Here is a 23,566-nt window from a genome sequence, read left to right on the forward strand (position 1 = left end):
TTTATCAAGCTTTGCTTAATTGGAAAACTAAAATCTCTCAACCCAGCCACAAAGGCCATTAGCCCATCTGACTCACACTGTTCACCCAGGAGTCCCATCTTTGTCCTTCACCGGCCCTCCCTTCCCACCCCCACCTCCAACTTCCAAGCAAATATCTTCAGTTTAAATGCATGCAATCCAGGTTTTCTTCTCACCCCTAATCTTCACCCTTCTTTCCAAACAACACTTTTAATTGTAGATGTTACCATTTTCTCCTGATAGCTTATTTTCCTATTCTAATATTTTCACTGGGTGTGCATATATTGATTTCTGTAAGACTGCATTCTATGAGTCATTTCAAGACAATGTGTTAAGTACTGTAATGAAAATATGCCCAATTCATAGTCATTTTAAAAATTTGAAAAGAAAACAGTGGTCAACTCACATTTTGCATGGATGGGTGGGGCTAAGGCCAGGAGACAGTTGACAGAGGAGGTAATTATGCATGACCTGAATCTTCAGGGATAAACTGTACACCAGATTTTAAAGGAAAGAAGAAGGTTGGCATGAGCAGGTGGGTTTTGGGTAGAAATAAATAAGGATAATAGCATAACAGGTTCAGGAAAAGAAAAGGCTTACAGTAGGTGAATATAAAAGGTGAACTTAAGAGCAATGTGGGTAAGGTCAGAGGAAGCCTTATATATACTCTACAAAATGGAATTCTGACTCCCTTCATTAGCAGACAGTCAGAAATTACAAAGGAGGATCACTCTGGCAGACGTGTGCAAGACGGATGAGAAGTGTAGGTTCAGAGTAACGGGAACCCCTTAGGAAGCTGAGAAAGAAAAGCGATGGCAATAGGTATTGAAAGATAATAATGGATTTGAGACATAATTATGATGCAGGATTGACAAAAATGAGTGCCACTGGCATGTGGGGTGGAGATAAGTTCTGCAGGCAGATTCCAAGAAGAATTCTTTGGTCTGAATCACTGGAGAGCGGGCAGCAGCATCTCTCAGAGTAGAGAGTACAGGAAGCAAAGAGCAGACGCAGATTAGCAGGGCAGGATGTAGGTCTGGGCAGAGGAGAGAGGCTGTGAGTGGAAGATGTGGACAGAGATTGGATAGTTTAGAACGGAACCTGCTTCCTGGACCTTTGGAGAAAGTTTTGGTTTGGAGATAACATTCTGAAAATAACAGCCAGAACTACTAAATGGGCAAGATAATGGCAGAGTAAGCAGGAAACTATCAAAGCGAGACTGTGGAGAATGTGTGTTGAGTAAGTAGGCAGAGAGGGCAGAACTTTAAAGAGCCTGAGAATGAATGGTGTGAAGTAGAGTTAAGAGGCTAGAAAAAGGTGACAACTGAAACGGAAGAACTGAAACAGAAAAGCATGATCAGCTGTGTAATATGTTGACGAATTAGTTAAGACTGAAAAATGCCCTTGAGGTTTGACAGTCAGAAGCTGCCTGGTCAGCAGCGTGCACAGTGAACGGAAGAGGGAAAGGAAGAGCCTAGCAGGAAAGAAGAGAGGACCTTCAGTGGTAGGTGAGGTGGGTGATCTGTAAGTTTAAGAAAAGAGTTGTTATAAAACAGGAGAGGCTGAGCACATTTACAGGTCCCCGGGAAGGAGCCAGTAGAGAAGAAAAGACTGAAGACACAGGAGAGGCTGGATTTACCAAAAGAACAACATCCCACAGGGGATGGGGAACTGGAATTAAGACCAGAAGAGGAAGTGCTTCTCAAAAAGGCAAGGGCACAGAGACATGTGCCTCTAGGACAAAGAAGCTCCTGGGGTAAAGGTGGAAAACCAAGAAAATTCAGCATCAGTGGAAAAATGGACTTTTCTCATCAATTTTCTTTTTTTCTCAAACTACCATGATACCTATCAGGGAAAAAAGCTCCACAAAGGCAAAGATAATATCTGGACACAGCACTCAATAAATATTTGTTGGAAAAAAAAATCAATGAATGAAAAATAAGAGAAAAAGATGACTAAAGAATTTTCCTTTAAAATTCAGCTTAAAGATAGTTTACTCTTGTCAAAAAATAAAAAAAGAGAGTCAACTCTTATTGAACATAGGAGTTGCATCTTGGGAATCAACATCAATCAGAAACAGAATCAATAAAAAAGAAAATGTAATGAATTAAGGTTTATAAAGCAGAGGGACTTCCAACTTTCATAGGAGGATGTCGGTTCCTTTTTATTCTTCAGTGAAACCCTCATTTCAATTTTCCTTAAAGCTTCAAAATAAGAAAGAACTACAGAGTCACCCAGATGCATTTTTGAGCACTGATGCACCTCTATCAAAATTGCTCGGTATTTCTAATTTTATTTTGAAGAATGGACTTAGTGGCCTCTTTTCATGCAATGTTCTTTGCTGTTCTTATTTCCACTCTTACATTAAGAATTTTTTCCATCATTCTTAACATGGCTGCAAAAAGCAAAAAGAAACATGCAGATCAGAAATTAATGGCTTTGTTGATGCTAGCACCCTGAACACACTGGGCAGAGCAAGAAAGCTGTCTGTAGCTGGCACAGCATCGCTGCTGACAGGGAATTCTAGAAGCCACCAGGAGAAAAAGGATACAGATGTATTGACACTCCGAAAACAAAGCGGCTAGGTCAAATGTGACTGTATAGAACCTACTATATTCTAATAGCCAAATAGCTAACATGAAGGCAGTGAATAAATATAATTAACAATAGGTGCAAGATAGTATGAGGTTAAAACCACATGTCTTTTAATATGGAAAAGTTATAATGTAAGATTCTAAAAACTTACTAAAAGAGTATTTAATATCCATCAAGTTTATCTTGAGCTTTTAAAACAGGGCCACCCACTTACCTATGATTCATTTGCTCATTTTGAAAACATTTTTACTATTATGGACCAGAACCACATGATTTACAGTTAGTTACTACTCACTACATATGTTCGAGCCTCCCAACTGGGCCCATGCGTGCTCGTTGCCTCCTATGATAGTCCTGTATCTGACTGGCTCTTTATTAATCCCTTGTGTGAAACTTCTCAATTCCCTCTTGGATTGAATTTGTTGTTTTCAAACACTAGCCTACATATTAATGGCTGCCTACGAATGCTGACTTTAAGTTGCCAACTATCTTTCTTTCAAAAGGATGGTTCTCAACATCAAGGCAATATTGTTTTTACTGTTACTGATATTGAAATTCCTTTTCTTTAAATAAAAGTGGCAACCTACCTTAGTTGACAATTATTTTTTCATTGATTTGTTAAATCCCAAAGTCTGGGAAATACAGAGTTAATTAATTTTAGCTTCCCTGGTTTTTCCAACTTCCAAGGCTGTAAGACCGTCTATGAATATTACCAAGATGATCCGCACACCCTGGCTTCTTGCCTGGCTGGGCCATGCCTGGCCCCCAGGATCTCTTACTTGCCTGAGAGTTTCCTTGACCCCACAAGACAGGAAATCAAAAGATTTCTTGAAAAGTTGTTTAGAAGAAGTTTAACTTGTAAGCAGTTTTTAGAACTATAAGATCCTAAAAAGTTATCATTTACTCCCAAATAATGATTGAATATAGTATTTTTATAATTTCAGATTTCAGTGGTACAATGGCTAAAATAGAAGAATCAGCTATGGCTGTTAGTCCCATAATGTAGATGATTAATACAGACATAATGTTGCATAAAAGAAGCCAGATATCAAAGAGGACATATCGTATCATTCAATTTATATGAAGTTCAAGCCTAAGCAAAACCTATCTATCTGTAATAACAGATATCTAACTGACGGTTAGTTACCTCTTAGGGAAGAGTATTCCCATCAGCATGAGACAGTTTTCTGGGGCAATGAAAATGAGCTGTATCAATGATCTGGGTCATAGTGGTACTTGTGTATACATTTATAAAAATTCATACAAGTATATGACTATATATATACAAATCCATGTGTAAAAATTTACACATTAATGTATGTATACCATAAGTCAGTAAAAATGAAAAAATAGATTAGCTTCAAAAATATTTATAGAACTAGAAAGTGATATCCTAGAAACTTTCACTTTTTTCTTCTTGTTATGTATCAAACACTTTCCCACCTGTTTATGATGTGGTTGCTTACAGGAATAGGCATTAAAGAATGCTCACTGAATTTAAAAATAGTAACTGCCAAATAATTACTATTCTTCCACAAGTACTAATAACTATGTGAGGACATCAAAAACTCCAGTATTTATTTCAGTTGAAAAACAACAGAAAGCATGGATCCAGCAATCCCAATTTCAAAACCACTGCTACTACCAAAAAATGAAATAAAGGTAATTAATAACTAAATCTTCCTTTATGATACTTCCACCTCTATTCTCTTTATCAGGCTGTTCTTGCTTCTCCTGCTTGAATCAAAGAACTTGCCTTTCTTATTAAATAACAAACTCTCAAGAAAATACTTTTGCTTAGTTTGAAGGTTTCTGTTTGTTTTTACTACAAAAAGATTAGAAAGGGTTGACTCTGAAATGGAAAGTATTTCACTTGTAGTACCACGTATTAAAAAAAATACATAGTAGGCAGTGTTAATGACTGAATGTCAAAGTGACAATTACAGGAAGTAAAAAAGCTGAAAATGATTAGGAAAGAGCTCTTGGTATTACACAGAGGCCCTTGAAACAAAGAACGCAAAGCAGAAATAAAAGAACAAAATAAACAAGAGTATGAGTGGGTGTGAGAGTGTGTGTGTCTATATATGTGTTTCTGAGGAGCAAGGAGAGTGGTAAAGTAATTTCCCAAATCATACAGAGAATCGAAGTGTAGGATATTATTTTTCCTCTAGGTATTTCTGTTACTTTTGATACCAAATTACATTATCAACTTAGGTTTCAAAATCCAATGTAAATGGGCCTGTGGCTGGACAGAAACATATTTCACTGGATACCGAACAAGCATATTTTGGCTTTTGTAGTCCAAGACAAATACATGTTCAGAATACCAGCACACAAATTATGTAAATGTTTTGCACTGAAAAGAATCTATTTTTTTCAAATATGGAAGCCTCCAATAATATAAATTGATAGCTATAAAATTTAATTGATAATAATTAAAAAAACAAACCCTGCATCTAAAGTATCATCTTAAATCTAGGTCAAAATCACAGCCACAGTCATGACGATTTTAGATTTATTTAAAAATATAGTTTTAGACCCATATAGCTTTACAACATAAGAAAGCCATTTCTTTTTGTCTTAATGAAACATGTCAATGAAACATGTACCAGTTCCTGGCTCAGGAGAAAAACAGCAAACTACAAAAACTGTAGCAGAGAAGGAAAAAAGAGAAGAGAAGGAACTCCACTGTAGGGAGCAGTGGTCGCTCTAACAACTCACTAGCCACAGCCAAGACATGAGCTCCTTTACCCTGCGTCAAAAATGGCGCAACACAACTATAACTCCTTGACTTGGTCAGTAATAATCATCAGCATTAAACCAAAGCATAAAAAAGAAACCCAAATGAGCAAGAGTGGAAAAAACCTATCTGTCCAGAGCTCTAAGGTTGCACAGTGTATTAGAAAGACTACAAAATGTACCTGGCAGTTCAGCTTCTAGTTAACTTCATTTTGAATTCAGCTTCTGCTTATGCATCTCCAGGAAAAATACTGTCTTCCAGGAAAGCTTCCCTATTTCTCGATTGCCTTATTCATTGGAAAATCCTGTACACAATCAAATCTCTTCGACATCCAACCAACTAAGTAGTTCTAATACAGATTTATACAACAATAAAAACCCAAAACTGTTTCATCTCTTTCAAGTGACAGACGTTTATATATTTGAAAATACATATAAAATATTCTGGTTTTCTTCGTCAGTTGTTAACTAACACATCCGTTTCTTCCTACTGTTTCTCATCAGGAATGGCCTGAACTCTTCTGTTACCTAGCCTGTAATATGTTTCTTCTTTCTGACATTACTGTTTAAATCTGCATTGATATTTGAGTTAAAGCCTTGACTGCCCATTTCAGTCAGTAACATAATATTGCTGGTTGGTTAGTTGTTGCAGTTGGTGTTTAGCCGCATATCACACTACACATTTTGAAAACAGAAGTTGAAGAAATGCTTAGAAAAACAATTTTTTAATCTCCAAAAGTTAATCTGAAGATTAAAAGCATTTGACATTTATAATATAAATTCAAAAGCAGTTAATCAAATGTGGGTTTACAATCTCAATATACCACTACTCAGTCCTTCACAGGCCTTCACAGGTCAGATAGTCTGAAAACATAAGAATACTTTTTATCATTTTGAGGACAGGAAAAAAAAAGTCGTTCATAAAAATGCAACCAGATATCCACATTTTCTCCCATGTATGAATGATGTATGACTTACAATGCTATTGGCTAGACTGTCTAATCACCAGCATACTTCAAAATGTCTACATAAGCTTTACTTCATTAAGAACAAACAGGTATCTGTATAAAAATATCACATATCTATAAATGCTCAGAATAATATTCTGCCAAATACCAATGCACACAGCAAACTGACACAGGTAGGATAACTTTTGTGCATTTCTCATAGATAAAAAATATTGGGAAAAGAAATACATAAGAATTATTTCAGCTTGTGACATTCATGCTTAAATAAACTTAAATCCCTCTTTCAAAGTAAACCGTACACACTATATATATACACACCATATATATATATATGTATATATATACACATATAGTCTCTATATACATATATATATATAAAATCAAGGAAAGATTATATACATAATCAAGAAATAATCTAGGAGATATTGTACACATTCTAAATCAAAGTGAAAAAGAAAATCCATAGAAACAGAGTAAAAGGCTAAATAAGAAAGCTTTTAAAGCAAGGTTTCATCAGTTAGAAAAAGTTTTAAAATCTTGGAAGGGGATTCTTTATTCATAAGAGAATGATAAGGCGAATATACCTTTATGCAACCATAAGCTCCCAATGTAGTAAGAAAAGAAAAGGGCAGAGAAAAAAGTAAATTTCTAATAAATACCTATTAAACTCAAAACATGAAGCTCAGTTATAAGAGTAGTAATTTAATTCAGGATTAATGCTGTAAAAAGTAAATTTCTAAATCACCTTTTTGTTTCTGTATTTTATTCTATGACAAATACTTTCTATTTCCAACAGAGGTAAAAAAAAATGTAAAACAACAAAAACTCAACTACACAATTTTTAGATAAGAAAAATGATCTACTTCAGATTCGTTACTAAAGAAAAAATGTTTCGCTTCATATTCATATCTGATGAAAAGACATTCACTTCCAATCAACAAATATTTGCCAACCATTTGCATAAGTTAATTTTTAAACAAGTGTTTTTGGTACCCCTTTATTTAGAAGATACATCTGAACCACTGTCCTCCCTTTGCTGTGGAAATAACATTAGGAAATTGAAAGCGGATGTAAGAAGGTTTTGAGAAAGAAAGATGACAAAGGGCAGAAATCCAGGATGTTACAGGAATGCAAACTTGGGAGTTTTGAAGACTAAAATGGTCTTACCAAATTCATTCACTTACGAGCAAGGATTAGTGACAAAAAGTTGAACAAATCTTTTGTGCCAGACGAGGCTTAGACTAAAATATATACCCCACAATTGGTTAAGTGATTATGTGTTATTTTCTATTAGATTTGTTGGCAAAGATTACAAAAAACACAACAACAAAATAAACCACAGGCCTTTTGCAGAGCAGCCCACCAACCTGGACGACTCCTTTAGGAGCAAACAGTAAACCTGCAGCCCCACCCCAGCTGCTCTTTAGAAAGCATATGTATCTGTACCTGGAATGACACATCGGATAAATCCTTAGTAACATCTTGATAAACCGATGGCATAACATTTGCTCAGTCTCTTTGGATCATACTACATATCAAAGGTTTATTTTTCATTTCAGGAGACCTAATTGTTAGGAGGGACAGAGGGTTTTCACTCTATCAAAGAGAAGAGTGTTAATTACTTCAGTCTTACAAAGAAGGCTTCTTCAGTATCCAAAATGCAGTAAGATGGAACCTTAGAAAATAGTCGTTACTGATAGCTATTATATCACGCTTTCTCTAAGCCTCGAGAACCTTTGCAAAACTCAGACCTAGTCCCAAAAGATTTTTATAAATCTAGTGCCCTCTTTGTTGTCTAAATGACAAGAAGAAATTTCCACCCTGACTACACCGTGTGCAAGCTTCTTACTCATGTACCCTAACATATGCACCAGCTGCACGCACCCCCATTCGCATTAGTCTGTTTACTGTTCTTCAAACTCTTCCTTTTCACTTGGCATTTCCTCTGGCCAGGCCATTCTACCCCAGAGATTCACATGGCTTCCTCTCTCACTTCATTTTCATATCTAACCAGATGTCATTTTCTCAGGCCTGGGTCACCCAATCCAAAACAGTGCCACTACCCCGACCCCAAAGCCATCAGTCAGTATTCAATTCCTAACTCTTCTCTGTTCATCTTCATTAAATCATCACTACCTGATACTGTTTCATGTGTTTTCCTATTTCACTGCCTGACTTTTCCACTAGACTAAATTCCATGGGGGCAGACTTAGTAGTTGTTAGACGGAGAGGACTTGGCACAGAATAAGTGTTCAATAAATTTTATTAAATGGATGGCAAATGGATTTTTATTATGCTTAATTATAACAATGAACTTAAACACCTTTGATCTACCACGATGGTCAATATGTGATAATGTAAGTACTATAATTCATAAAATAAAAAACATAAAAATAAAAATGTTATCAGAATCATCAGTTATTTTGGAGTTCCGTCTTCTTTTCGCTGCCCCAGGTTTGATTTCAGTTATTTCCTGGCCTGACTTCAAGCATTGCTTAACAATCACAGGCACTTCAAGACTACTTCACAACCAGGACACGTGTAACTTTGAAACAGGTCCCTGTACTGCTGCTAACCGGCAGTTTCTACATCTGACAAGATTAACTTTTAGAAGTCATCCTCTCTGTGATTAGAGACAAACAGCATTAGGTGGTGTGAATACAGTCCCTTTTTCTCTGCTGTTTTTCCTTAAGGAAGGCATGCAGCCAACCAGAGGGACGCTGTCCGTCACCAAAGCCCAAGCTGTCCTGAAGTTTCACCTCCCTGACCTAAATGCCAGCCTTCTCCTTCCTGCCAATAAATATTTCATTTTTTATTCTACCCTGGAAGTCTTTAATTGCTGTCTGAGTTTAATGAAGTGTGGTCAATAATAAATAGTGAAAAACACTCACGGCCCAGATATTCAATATTCAAGTTGTGTTCAACAGAGTAAACATCAGTGACATTTTTGCAACTTTAAATACCATCATCATCCACTATGTCTCCAGCCTCCTACCTCTGCCAAGTCACCCTGACTGCAAACATCTGTTCTTTTATTGTCTCATAAGAAACACACTTCATGTATGCAAAGTGTTCACTACCCTAAAGAGCCAAATGCCTTTTAAAAGCAAGTTGAAGCAAATAAGCAAAAGAAACAACACATCGTCATTTGGGCTTTCAAACTTTAAAATGTCAGGCCTTTTGAGTTCCTAAATACCTAAAAGCATTTTCCAGTCACAAAAATCATAAAACTTGCAAGGGGGAAAGCAAAATCAAACCCACTAACTCCTTTATTTTATAAGTAATGGAAAACTGTGACCAACTGTGACCAATGATTTGACCAACATTAAAAATTAAACTGTGGTTACTCTGACACACCCCAACCCACTTTTAGGGGCCTAGCCTCTATCACCCAATGTACAAAACTCCTTTCCCTTGCAACAATGGCTCCAGTACTAAAAGAATGATTAATAAACCATTTAATAAATTAATTTCCCAAGTTTGTTCTAATTGCAAAATGTAACATGCATTCCCTTCAGTAGATAATTAAAGTTACATGAGGTCATAAGGGTGGCACATCCTAATCCAAGAGCTGGTGTCCGTAGACAAAGTGGGGAAAGCTGTACGAGAAGACAGTGAGAAGGCTTCCTTGGACTCATGTCCTCACTCTTGACTTGTCCTCACAGGCAGACTTGGAATTTTTGTTTCTCAAGCAATAACGGGCAGGATTAAATCCCACCAACACCTTTCTTTAACGATTTCACCTCTGAAACCGGAAGCTCACCGTTGAGACGACTGAGTGCAGCAGTCAAACACAGGACTCTGCTTTCATTAGCGGTGCTCCCCACCAATTTGAGTAGTGGCCCTAAACGCATGCAATATGTTCGCACATACAAGCAGAGAAAGAAAGAACGCTGGAGTGTTTTCTAAATACTTTTGATAGATGCTGCAAGCATTTAGATTTATAAAAGGATAAGTTTTGTTATCAGCCATTTTTTCTATATGAAGGAACTCTACTAACAGATCTAAGGTACAACTTATTTTCTGTTTTTAGAGGACAAAGAATATTGAGAAATGAAAAAACAAAAAATAAATAAATTGTTACTCTCTCCGCTCAAAACCACACAAATCATAGCCACAAAGTCATTTCAAATTTCTTGAAGTGGCTACATTATATATCAACTATAACTAGTAAGGGTTACACTGCATCGAACTGTGGTTGATAACTCAATAAAATGGGCATTTTTGTTAAACATTTACTTATATTCAGATCATAGTTAACGATTACCAGGTACAATTATTCAAAAATAATTTTTGTAAAAAAAATCTAAATGTATGTCAGAGCAAGATGAAAGGAAATACGCCATTCAAATTTCAACATTAACGTATCTTCCTTCTGTCCCCAAATTCAAGTCCCATAAAATAAAATCCATTATTAGAGTGAATACATCCATTCCTCTTGTATGTTTCCAGAAAAAACTAAAAAAAATATCAATGTGTCTGTGGGGGTGAAAAAGTATGAACTGTATTCTTTTCAGGGTCTCCATACTGGTGAAAATATTTCACAATCTACCTAAGCATGGCTAGAAACCATTTCTAATGTGTTTTTGTTCCTTTAGACCCACAAGCAGAAAAATTGATCAGTTGATCTCTACCATCAAAAGCTTACCTCAGGGTTTAATTGCATACAACGTCTAGTTAGGCAAAGAATAAAGTAAGCAGCATAAAACCATATACATCATCTTTCTATAACTTCATCTCTAAGATGCAGTTTTCTAATTTCCTAACACAAAAGAAAAAAGAGTAAGGAAAACCATTAAATAATCAAGGCAAGGGCCTGGCAGAGTTCATGGTCAGTGAACGCACTGGAAGTCAGTGTGTTTGCTCCCAACATCCTATGAGATTCCCTAGTGCTAAGACTGCAGTAGTTAAGAGAAATGTACAAAATTAAGTTACCAGATCTGGAACTTTGTACAATAATTTTATGGGAGGACAGTATAAACAACTACTGAAAGTAAAGAAAACAGCATGATGGGAATCTGTGTGGGGTTCTTAACAGAGTGTTCAACATGGAAGACCTTTAGCTGCCAAGAACACACTGCCAGCTGAATAAAAATTATGTGAAGAACATTTTCAATAAATGAAGTGTATAATAAGAATATGCAGTTTCAGGAAGAGAGGCCACAATATTGCTCCATACGGGGAAGGGTAGCAAAGGAAAATGAAGGACCTACACACTTGCCAGGGTTTCTTCCTTGCAGTGAAAAACACTGGAGTTCACTAAGAGATTGTGTAAGATAACAGTGAAAATAGTTAAACAGGTGTTGATTTGTGAGAAAAGCCAACCGATGGTAAGTTCCTTCTGAAGGATGTGTATGGCTTTTTTTTAATATGATGCAAGTTATAATAATTACTATAATCAATTATTAAAAGTTTTGAAAAATTGGGGTGAGAAAATAATGAGTCACCGCATAGTGGAAACACATGAGGAGGTGAACTACTGGGTAACAGGATATGTGATTGCTCAGTGATTTCTTACTGTTTTCAAGAGAGGCTGCACTCTCTAGAGTGCACTCATACTAGGTATGAGACATCCCACTGAGGCAGGTCCTCTCCAACAACTGATGTTTCTGCCAGCCATGCAGTTACCAAGTGTGCAGCTTTAGGCAAGAATTCAATCTTACTTTTTTGTTTTCCCCAGATCTGGTACAGAATCAGAGTCCAAGAAATCGTTGGTGAGTAAAACTGAAGTGAAAGAACCTAGATTTGAACCTAGATAGCATGCTGTGGTTTTCATTTTACATTTCACCCCTGTGTCTTTTTCCCCATCTTTCCATTCTTCTACACTGCCTCTCCGACTATATTAACGATTACAAGCTTTGTCTACATAAACTCATAAAAATAAGAGTGACTATTTCTAAACAAGAGTCCACATCAAACTTTGAGAAAACACTCATCATATTTGATAAACCTTTGTTGATTATAAATAAATGAATGACTATAGGAGAAGTGAAAAAATATATATATATACTAATATGAGAAAGCTGATTCTTTTCATTACCAAAACTAAATTTCCAAATTTAGAAGAAAGAAGTCCAAAAATCAGCAGATGTTGAAGTGTAAAAACTAAAATTAAAAAAAATACTGAAAAATCTTAGTCATTTGAAGTTCCATAAGCCGATTATGAGTTTTTCAGCTGACTCTATAATGGGTTTGAGAAGCATGGTTGCAGTTTAAGCCAAAGGCTGATTTAAAGTCTATAATTATCAGTTGCTTAGAAAGGAATTAACTTACCTTGCAGACCACATAATATTCTTGTGACTTCCATTAAGAATTACACAGAGAATGAATGAATGGTAAACTATTTATAGCATGTAAAACTTTCTCCAGGACTGATCAATAATAAATTAAAATTCTGGTTGAAAATGGAGACCAGCCAAGCAAGAAAGACTAGGAGTATTACTAAGCCTTAAAACAACCCTTAGTAAAGCAGCATAAATACTAAAAACTGTCAAGAATTGTAATAAACTCTACCAGTATTTTACCAGAAATGCATTTTATTAAGTGTGAAAAAGTATATGTTTTTATCCATTCTCATAATTTCATGTTATAAAAGAGACAAAAAGTTTATGGGGAAAAAATTTTCTCAAAAGTGGTTATTGACAATACTGCTAAAAAAAGCTTCCAAAGGGTTTCTTCTATACTCAGGAACAAACATTAGCATAAGGATTCCATTTATCCAAGCCACGCAAAAGTTGGCAGTAAATTATGGAGTTAAATTTAGGTTAGGAGATGCCTACAATGATTAAAGTATTTTGCCATTTTCCTAACAATTAACAACACTAAGTAGAAATCAATTTGTAACTGGAGAAGAGAGTGAGTAGTAAACTAATTACCAAAGTCAGTTGATATATATAAGCATTGTTACTTAATCCAGAAATTCTATATGTTGTAATTTACCTACTACTTACATGTGTGTCTATATAAACATATAATCAGCTAAATTTATAGAGCAATGGTGTTCATTCTCTTAATTACATGATTCTTAAATAACATGAATTTACTTGCAAATGTTTGCTGAAACAGATTTTAAGGTTAGTAACATTTCTTCAAAATTATGTTTTATTGCATGAAAGTCAGGCTTTTTTCTATTGTTTGATTTATATATTTTTGTTTTTGCATTTAAAACTAATTGGGTAGGGTATTCCAGTACAATTTTAAAACCTGGTTACCTAAATAAGAGATATGAATTGAACTAGGTCTGACAATATCAAATTAATAATTCTTGGTTAAAAAGAAGGTAGGATAATTCCAATAATAAACTGCTTATGTTCTGAAAAAGTAAATACAATATTACCTCTGGCCAATTTGGTAGCATTTGTTTAACTGTTATTCCAAATATTATAGGAGTTATCTGAGAATGTTAATGTGAGGACCTCAGGTACATAACTTTCAATTAACATGAGTTTCTGGTCCATTACGTGAAAATACAAGAAAAACATATACTGGTTCATTACAGAGAGAACATACACAAGTAGTATTATATATTTATGCCCCAAAAGTACCCTTTTTTGGTAAAAAACATATAATTTACCACCTTAACCTTTTTAGCTGTATAATAGTGTTAACTATATGCATACTGTTACATAACAGACCTCTTTATCTTGCAAAACTGACGTCTTCATCTTGCAAAACTGAAACTTTAGATCCATTGAACAACTCCCTTTTCCTACACCCTCCGAAAAAGTATTTTTTTTAATGTATTTAGAGCTTAGAAAATTTCTAAACAAAGTATCATGGATTCTTATTTTCTTACGATCATAGTATCCCAATAAACGGAGCGTTATAATAGATATCACTGTAGTCAACATCAACTTATCCTTCACATATATTTGCTATGTCTTTCTGTTTTTGTAAATCATATTTAGAGACCTGTCGATTCTCAGAGAGTATATAAGTCGCTAGTGTAAATTAGTAAGCAAGTTCATGGGTCCACAGTATTTTCTAAAAAGGACCACAGAGTCAATATTTTAGGTTTTGTGGCCATAGCAGTTCTCTGTAATATTCAGCTCTGAAATTGTAGCACAAAAGCAGTTATGGGCAATACATTAACAGATGGGCATGCCAATAAAAATGTATTTACAAAAACAGGTGGCAAGCTAGACCTCTCCTATGGGCCATAGTTTGCCAACTCCTGAAATAGATAATAAGGAAGAGAAGGGAGGGACAATGACAGAGAGAACGAGGGCAGAGACAGGAACAAGAGTAGGAACAAGAGGAAATTGAATGAAAGTACTTATGGAGTATTACTTCTGAGAAAAAGTAGTTACTTAGTGGCACTGACATTATATGTTCTATTGATGAACTTTGATAGTGAGACCCAAGAAAACGGAGCAAATTTTTTCTTACGACTTGTTTCAATACTGACTGACCTATTGGCATTCAGTACATCAGCATAAATAATGAAAATATTGATCTCCAGTAAGTTCATAGAATTTGACTTACCTTAATAATGGATGGAATATGACGGTAATATTTCTGGCTCCAGGTTTGCAGACAAATTTTGTTCCTCCACCTTCAATTAAGTTGTCATCAGGACCCCCTTTTAGAAAGAAGGCGAGAAAGAGAGAGATTTAGCTCATTAGGATTTCTACAAAGAAATAAGCCAAGTCTATCTAGATAAATGAAGAACATCACTGAAAACAGTTGCCTTCAATACCTACAAAATTACTTTTAATGACTTGATCCAGTTTTCCTCATTAAATGAATTCTGGATTAGCATTTTCACTTGAGTGAGAATGTAAAAGCACATTAAAAATAAAAGGTCTGCTTAAACAAACAGTGCAAGTGGAAAAGACAAGTAGTGACTCTATAGCATCTTACTATGCTGGTGGACAGTGGCTGCAATGGGGGGAGGGGAGAGGACTTCATAATATGGGTGAATGTTGTAACCACAATGTTGCTCATGTAAAACCTTCATAAGATTGTCTATCAATGATACCTTAATAAAAAAAACAGAAAACTGTAAACCAACATATCAAAAGAAAAGAAAAAAAAGAAAGAAACAGAGCAAGGGGTAAGGTCAAAATCTGGGTCTCTAATCACCAGTGTCTATGTCAGTACAGTACATGAAATTTTCAGGGGAAAGAAGGAGTACCATTCAAGGTTGCCCTGGACTGTCAAAATTGGAGCAGACCCATATAAACTGCGCTGATCACATTTCATCAAATCTAATACCCCACTAATTGTAAAACACACTATTGTTTTAAATAACACTAAGAAAAACAATTCTACTAATTAAACTTATAATGCCTCCATGTTACTTAGAATCTTTTTTTTCTGATTGAAAAGCTTCCTATAGTTTAAATATATAAAACTAGGTTACATAATTTATAAACAGATTTATATAAGATTTTTAAGGCTTTATTTAAGCTTTTTAAATAAACAGATGTTTACCACAAGTCTCTTACACACATTAAAAAAGAAAAATAAATTGATTAAGGTATTCTTAAAACTATGTAATATTCAAAGTCCAGCTCCTCTTAATGATTCAGAATTGTCAATATCCTTGTTTTCTAAACAATGTCACTTACTGGGTTTCTTCAAGTAGTGCATCCAGTATTTTATTCCAAGCTGCTGATACCCATTGTGTTTAAAGCTGGGATGTTCTTGATGCTATCAGAAGGTTTAAAGAGAAGGTGTTCCTGTACCAAGCGGGACTCACACTCTTTCCTCAAACGGTCCTATCCTCTAATGGTTCATTGATTGAAACACTGAAAGGTCACGGTGTGAGGAATAACCACTCAGCTCACGCATACTGTGGCAAAAACAACTCATTAGGACTGTCTCCAGTTGACAGCTACTAAGATGCTATTGATTTAAGATACATCCTAATTTTAGAGAGTTTAGAACAAGAAAAAATGTATGTTCTTAGGATGGTCGGAGAAATCTGCCCCTTCCCTCCCCTTTGCCACCACCGCCCCCACCCCCAACTCCTCTGTTTCTTTCCATTACACTGAACCTCCTTTATGTAATCCCTGGCCTCTCTCCATCTTTCACCCACTCCGGGGGAAATGAACTAACTACTTTGGTAAAATTGAGGGAAAAAGCTGGCATGAATGCCTCAGCAGCCCCCTTATTCCACTTTTGAAACATGAGTGCCAATATATAGTAAGTGTTACCTTGCTGAGTTTAGCAATAAAGGTCCTGCCTTGTCAGAAAGAAGCTCCAGCGCCTTCTGTAAATGGGCAAGGAGATGTGTGTAGATCTGGTGTTCAGTTAGCAAACTCGCCTGGCTCTCAAACCAGGCTGCATCCTTCAGTGTAGCTTATATTAACATGAAAGTGGTAGTTTGCCTGCCAGCTACCTTACTTATGCTATTTCTTAATAGTTTCAGAACTCGGACAGGAAGAACAGATGTTATTTAATGGGCTTCCTCGATAGCCTAACAATCTGAACTTATGGTATTTCATTTCTTTTTTTTTAATTAAAATTTTTCTTTCTAATTACACTTCTTTGCAGGATACCAAACACAAATAAATCTCACCTGATTTATTATCTATCTTAATGGTCTCTGAGGCTTCCTGGAAACTGACTGATAAAAACATGTGAAGCTTAAGAAATCCATACCCAGGATCACTGAGACTTCCCAAAGGCATCGGAGTCTAGACAAATCCATTTGGATCAGTTGTTTCCACCAACTAATCAGAGCATGGTTTTTCTTAAGGAAAAAAACAGAAAATATAGTGGCACGTACAGCTCTTGATTCAAAAAGATGTGCTGTCTTTTTTTTATTTGGAAAAATAAGCCATCCTGTATTATTATATTTGCAGCAGAGATATTAGTGTTCTGCTCAGTCAGTGGTTTTGCTGGGTTAAAAGGAAAGCAAAAGAAACCTGCCAAAACTACCATAACTACTGTTCCTTTAATTAAAAATTCTTCTCAAAAGGTCACATGATATGGTTACAAACTAAAAAAAACCAAACCTGAATAAATAATCTGTTTTAGCAACATATCTCTAAGATGATAAAATCTAGTCAGTAATGAATAACCAAGGAAATGTGTGTATGTGTTAAAAACAACTGGTTATATTCTGCACTCTAGAAACAACATCAGTATCTTCTTATGAAATCAATTCTACATAAAAACATAATACATCCATCTACTGAATATGAGCATATCTTTTAAGGATAAATTTGAGTTGATCTCCAATGGTTTCTAAAAATTCTGAAGCTCTATGGTATTGGGCATTCAGTATTTGAATACTGACTTGAGTAACCTAGCTCCAGTCAAACTAGTACCTTAATGGACACTGAAAACATTGTATGCATGCATGCCCACCTCTAGGCCTTGGCCTAAACTGGGCTCCCAGCTGGAGGGCTGTGTCCCCTCCTACCATTCCTTTAGGCATCATGTCTAGCTTTAAACTGTCAAATGTCTCTCTCCCAATGTCCACGATTCCATTGACATTGACTTCATATGAAATAATCTATGTAACCTTAACATAGGCCACTTCTCCTATTGTCATTTGATTTCTAATGTTTATGCAACTTTTCCCCACCTGGGATGTAACTTCCTTCAAAGTGGTTATAAAAGTATATACTAGCTGAAGGAAGAAAGAAATGAAGACCTAACTTAGTAGAATGTTATTAAAATTAGATGATAAAGCATTATATTTTGTAAACCTAACCAATGTAAACAATTCTCTCTGTGTCAAAAACCTAACCAATGTAAGCAATTCTGTGTCCTTTCCAAAGGTAGTACGTGAGCTTCACAAACATTTGTTGATGATAATCATATGGGGAACACAGAAAACAGAAGATACATTATTACATATTATTAAAAGTAAGGCATAGGATCCATTAGAAATGTCAGTGAGAGGAAGATTTGGTTATGAATATGCACCAGGCTAGAAACTACATAATCATTTCATTGTTCTAAATTACTGACGGCTATGGAAAGATGATTATTGGTTCACACAGTGGGGTTAAACTAAATAAAAAGTGAAGTTTGGGCAGAAATATGAAAAAAAAGGACTTTCCTCCCAACCTCAACCCCCAACCAAAATTCTACCTACAGAAACCTCACATACTCTCCCCAGTCCCGTTACCAAGTGCCATCTACACTGTATTTGAAGTTACTTCCTCTTACCACAAGTCCAAATCTAGCTAGCTTACTAAATTACCAATAAACAGCACCAACCCAGTGAAAATATTCTTGAAAATAAAGCTGTCAGAACCAAAAGTTAAGGCCATGGCCGAAGACCATATGGTCTGTGAGGCTCTATCTTGAGATTTATTCTAACATTTCAATATTCTGGGTGAGGAGCAAAGCTTGCCTCTCCCCACATGCATTTCTGTAATCAAGTAACCTGGGAATTGTTGCCGTGCCATAAACATTCCCTAGGAACACATCCAACCCTGAGAAAAGCACAGAAAGGCCAGAGCCTCTCCCTCCCCTTCATTCATTATGCTTACAGTCTAACCTCAGCTGTCAAAGGCCAAGTGATAGGCACCAGAAATGGTGATGGATAATTGGAAGGAAAGAGAAGCTGACAACAGTAGCACAGGTAGAATATAGATATTGTGTGGAGAGGAGGAGAACCAACCCAGTCGTATGTCCTGTTTCTAACAATGCACCAGGGCCACCCACTGACTGGGGGGATGATAGCATTTTAGGACTTGCAGGCTAGTCCCATCTCTTAGAATTCAGTTACTTGTAAGTAATTAGCTCCTAAGCTTATTTATTCCTTAGTTCTTCCCAATCAGAAGTTGATATAGTGTGTAATGAATATAGTCACCTTAATAAACAGAAATCCCAAACCAAAGCCTCAGAAAGAAATGGAAACAAATGTTCTCACTGAAAGACTATGGTACAGTGGGAAGAATGAAAAAGATCTGTGCTGGACCCAGATCAGCTACATAATATTTTAAAGCGTCATCAAATTAACTCTCTAAGCCTCAGCTTTCCCATTTATAAAATACATATTGCAATAAACTCTTTTGAAGACATGTGGTGATTTTTATGTGAGAAAATGTCCCAGAGGGCATTCAGTACAGTGTTGACACCCAGTAATCTCAAATAAGTGGTCATCTACTTTTCATGTTAGAATTACCAAGCAGTGAAGGATCTAACTGATCACACACACACACACACACACACACACACACACACACACACACACCATCATTATTTTTGCTGCTTCAGGCAAATTGTATAAGTCAATATCATTGAGACCAATTAAAACATGTCTGTCTTATTTGGGAAACAATATTATTGCAGTGCAAGGTTTAGGAAATTGCTAAGAACATTTATAACATGATAAAATGAGTCCTTCTCTACTCTTCTTTTTTTAATCCATGTAAAATATATAGATGTTAAAATTATGAATGCTTTGTGCCAAGTACTTAGATGAAAATATATAGAATATAAATGGTTATTTTTGTTGAGCCACAGAGAGCAGCATGCCTCATCTGATATTTTTTATTTGTCCTAGGTTTAAAGTTGGCCTTTCCACATAGAAAAGAACCACAGTGAAGGTGAATTCTTTTACAGCAAATATTTTGCTTCATAAATACTTCTAAGGATTATAAAAGAGCATTCAGTACAATAAATATGGAATTCCTGACTGCATCAATAAACGGCATCTTTAACTGGCTCTAAGAGCCAGCTGAATGGTCTAAGGATTCCCAGAATTCGTAGCTGTCACCTTGCCAGAGGTGTTCCTATTTTGGTCCTTTTAGAAGGGCCTATTCTTAAAGCTCAAATTATCATTATAATTTAATGTTATTACTTCTGCTACCATCAACAACAAACATGTTACAAGGGACTGTAAATGAGCTAGATTGGCACTATATCGGGAAGGAAACAAAGATAAAACACCTGCATTACCCGCAAACAATTTACTATTACAGTCAAGCCAAGCAAACCAGGATTGGTGGTAATATTCTACTGCTCATGGGTAAATTGCCCTTGGACCTGGGAAGAAAATCTAGGCAACAGGCCCCTTCAAGAAAAGGATCATTTTTTGGACTCAACTCTCACCAAGTACATAATTATTAACAACAATATTGTTTTGTTCACGGATGTGTCACTTGTGCTTAGAATAGTTTTTGGCACATAATAAGAACTCAGGAGACATTTGTTGAATGAATATATGAATAAACAAATGAACAAAAAAAAACGATGTCTCTTTTAGACCAAGTGAATTCTAAGTACAAACCGCCTAGCAACAAAGAGCATCTGCATGCAGTATGCTTGGTAAGGAACCCACGTTTTAATCAAGTGATGAAAAAATATACTAAGATACTATTTGTAGAAGACAATCTCCTGTACAGAAACAAATTAGTTATCTCCACCATCGGAGACATAAATGCCTTGCCTTTATTTCACTGTTCAATTATATTTTATTCCTGGGTAGTTCTAATGTTGTGCTGTAGATAATTATGACAGGTGTCAAGTATTTCAGAGGGTCTACGTAGGAAGAAGGTCAAGGGAGGGAAAGGGGATTCATATTTATTAGATACCTACTAGGAAACTGCTACTGTACTGGACCTTTACAAAAAATACCTCACTTACTCTGAATAATATCCCTGTAAATTATTACCTAACACAAAGCTGAAGAAAGAGAGGCTCATTACAGGTGGGAGGGAACAAAGTGTCTTGATCGAGGTCACACACATGACAGGTTCAGTATTCAATTTTTTTTTCTTACTATATATATATACTATAATGTGCTTAATACCATTTTATGTTCCCAAGAAACTCACAGGTTGAATAAAATGGCACAGATGATGGGAGATGCAGGAAAATACTCAAAGAGGGAGCAGAAAACCCTGGTTTTATGGTAGTTTGACAGATAAATGCATTTCCATGGAATCAACACTCAATATAGCAGCTATTTATCCAAGTCAGTGCACAAAAGCCTCTTTGATCAAAAATGTAAGTGAAGCTGAAGGAGAACAACATTCTATAGACAAAACCATCATGCAGATGATGGTTCTGAGGAAACACACTGAATAGTGCAACTGAGGCCAGAAAGAACACATTCCTCTCTAATACAGACCCAGCAGCAAGAGTCAGAATTAGCTTTACTTTTCCCATCTCTGCTGACCAGCCAGTACTGGGTAAAATGACCCCTCCACTCCAGACTCCTTGTGAACGCTCCTTGGAGATCTAGGAACAGGATGATGCAAAGAAAAGAAAAAGTCTGGCCCTTTGGGGAGGAACTTTGGAGAGTCTGACTGTATTAATGCCCAAAACACTGATAGAGGCCCAGTTTTTCCTGTTTCTCCTTTTAAATAAAAAAATAGGTCTCCTTTGGTTCCTTTACTGTTACCAGAGGTCATTTCCACACATCCAATCATCTGAGGCCCATACAGTGTCTTACAGCAACCTCATGACACAGAAAATGCATGGGAATCCCACAAAGATTATCTAAGAGTTTTAGTTTTAGCAAACAAAGGGAAAAGAAGATGGGGCAAAATACAAAGTTTTGAAAAGTCTCAAAAGTCTCACAATAAAATAAGCAGTCCTCGTATGTAAATTAAGTTTGTTTTCTTTTGTTAAACTTAAAACCTTGTCTCTATTCCTTTTTTTCAGCATTATTGAGGTTTCCTTGGTAAAAGTGTGTAAGATAAAGTGTAGTGTTGTGATGATTTCATATGCACCTACACGGTGAAAAGATTCCTCCACCTACTTAACACATCCATCACTTTTTGTTTTTTTGGTGAGAACATTTCATTTCTACTCTCTTTGCAAATTTCAATTATACTATACCCATGTCTCTATTTCTGCTGTCCTCTGTAACTCTTGAAAACCTGAGCATGAATTTTGGGCTACGACTCACGAAATACATCCTCCCTCTCCCAACCCCCTCCACTCCTCGTAACTTAGTAAGAACATGACAAACCCTGTGTGAAGAGCAAGTGATGTTGGTGGGCTTTTTTGGTCCTCAAAAAGTATATTCAAGTAGGGATGACAAATATCACTCAGGGTGCCACTCCTCGCTCTCAGAAGCACTGGCAGGCACTGCTAACCAATGAGAATCCTTTGCGTTCTCAGCAGTCCCAAGTGGTCAGGAGCTGAAAACTTACCTTCCTGTGGTACCGAGAAATCATGTCTCCTGCTCAACACTCTCCCTTCATCAGAATTCAAAACTAAACCAGAACAATCAAATAAACTAAAACAAAAAAGCTCTCCTGGGCATTCTGTCAGAGAACTTTTATCTTACTAACAGAGTCTAGTAGGAGTGGCATGAAGAAGCAAAGACTTGGGAGCTCCTGAGACCTGAGTATATTCGTGCTTCATTTCTGTAGTGCTGGAGGCTTATGGTGAGTGGTTAGTAGCTGAACTAATCTTGGAAAAGAACGGGGGGAAAATATTGATGCAAGATTCCTTGGTAACCCTTCTCTATTGCTGAGGGCCCAGGTGGGATGTAATTACTGGAATACAGCAACAGCATGTTATTTATATGATATTCTAGAACAAAAGTAAGAGTGGAGAAGAGAGACTTTGAGAGTGAGAATTAAGGTTTTACCAGCTGGATGTGATCAAAGAACAGGAGAAAAAGGACTAAAGGTTCTGGTAAGAAAGAAATTCAGGTGATTAACCACAGATGGGTCAAGCCTTGATAAGAAAATAAATGAAGTTTGGAAAGGGCTTGACTGAGGAAATGATGGAAGCTACACTTGGGGAGGTCTTCATAAAGTCAAATAGTATTTATGGCTGGGGTCAGAATGAGAGAAGTTTTAAAAGGAATGGGAGGTTGTAGTCAGAGAGGGACTTGGAATCATCTTTCCCTTCTTTCCCTCTGGTCACAACCATGGGAAGCCCTCCTCTCAATTAGAAATGGAGTGGTGATGGGCTGCAGGAAGTTTGGTATTTGGTAGTTAAAGAATTAGGCAGCAGTTTCGGGGTGGGGTAAAACTGAAGTGGATAAAATGAGAGTTTCTGTGGCCAGGATTCTCACCTGGCCCTGGTTGACTAGCTCACTGCACACCTGTGGGCACTACATGGCTGCTGACTCTATACAAAGAGCTCCGCCCAGTGCTCTGGGTGCGACACGGTGGCAGGGCTGCAAGGCTGAAGGAGAGCAGAGCAGAGGTTGGAGTGGTGGCAGCGCCAAGGGCAGAGGCCCAGATGACAGCTGTGCAGACAGAAGGGCCCAGAGGCAGAGACTGGCTTGCTGCATGCAGACTCGCTCTGAGTGAACAGGATTTTAGTGACTGACCTGCCACCTGGAAATAAAGTTGGGTATAACCCTTTCA

General features: G+C 36.5%; 1 protein-coding gene across 3 annotated transcripts in view; it reads right to left on the minus strand.

Annotated features, from left to right (window-relative positions):
* Positions 1 to 23,566, minus strand: part of EXOC4 (exocyst complex component 4) — a 778,194-nt gene that overhangs the window by 392,494 nt on the left and 362,134 nt on the right. For all 3 annotated transcript variants that reach the window (XM_037019539.2, XM_073238446.1, XM_073238447.1), the window contains exon 10: positions 14,805 to 14,901. In XM_037019539.2, coding sequence (XP_036875434.2) covers positions 14,805 to 14,901 — 97 coding nt within the window. The remainder of the gene's footprint in view (positions 1 to 14,804; positions 14,902 to 23,566) is intronic.

The sequence above is a fragment of the Manis javanica genome, chromosome 6 (assembly GCF_040802235.1).
Source record: "Manis javanica isolate MJ-LG chromosome 6, MJ_LKY, whole genome shotgun sequence".
Classification (NCBI taxonomy): domain Eukaryota; kingdom Metazoa; phylum Chordata; class Mammalia; order Pholidota; family Manidae; genus Manis; species Manis javanica.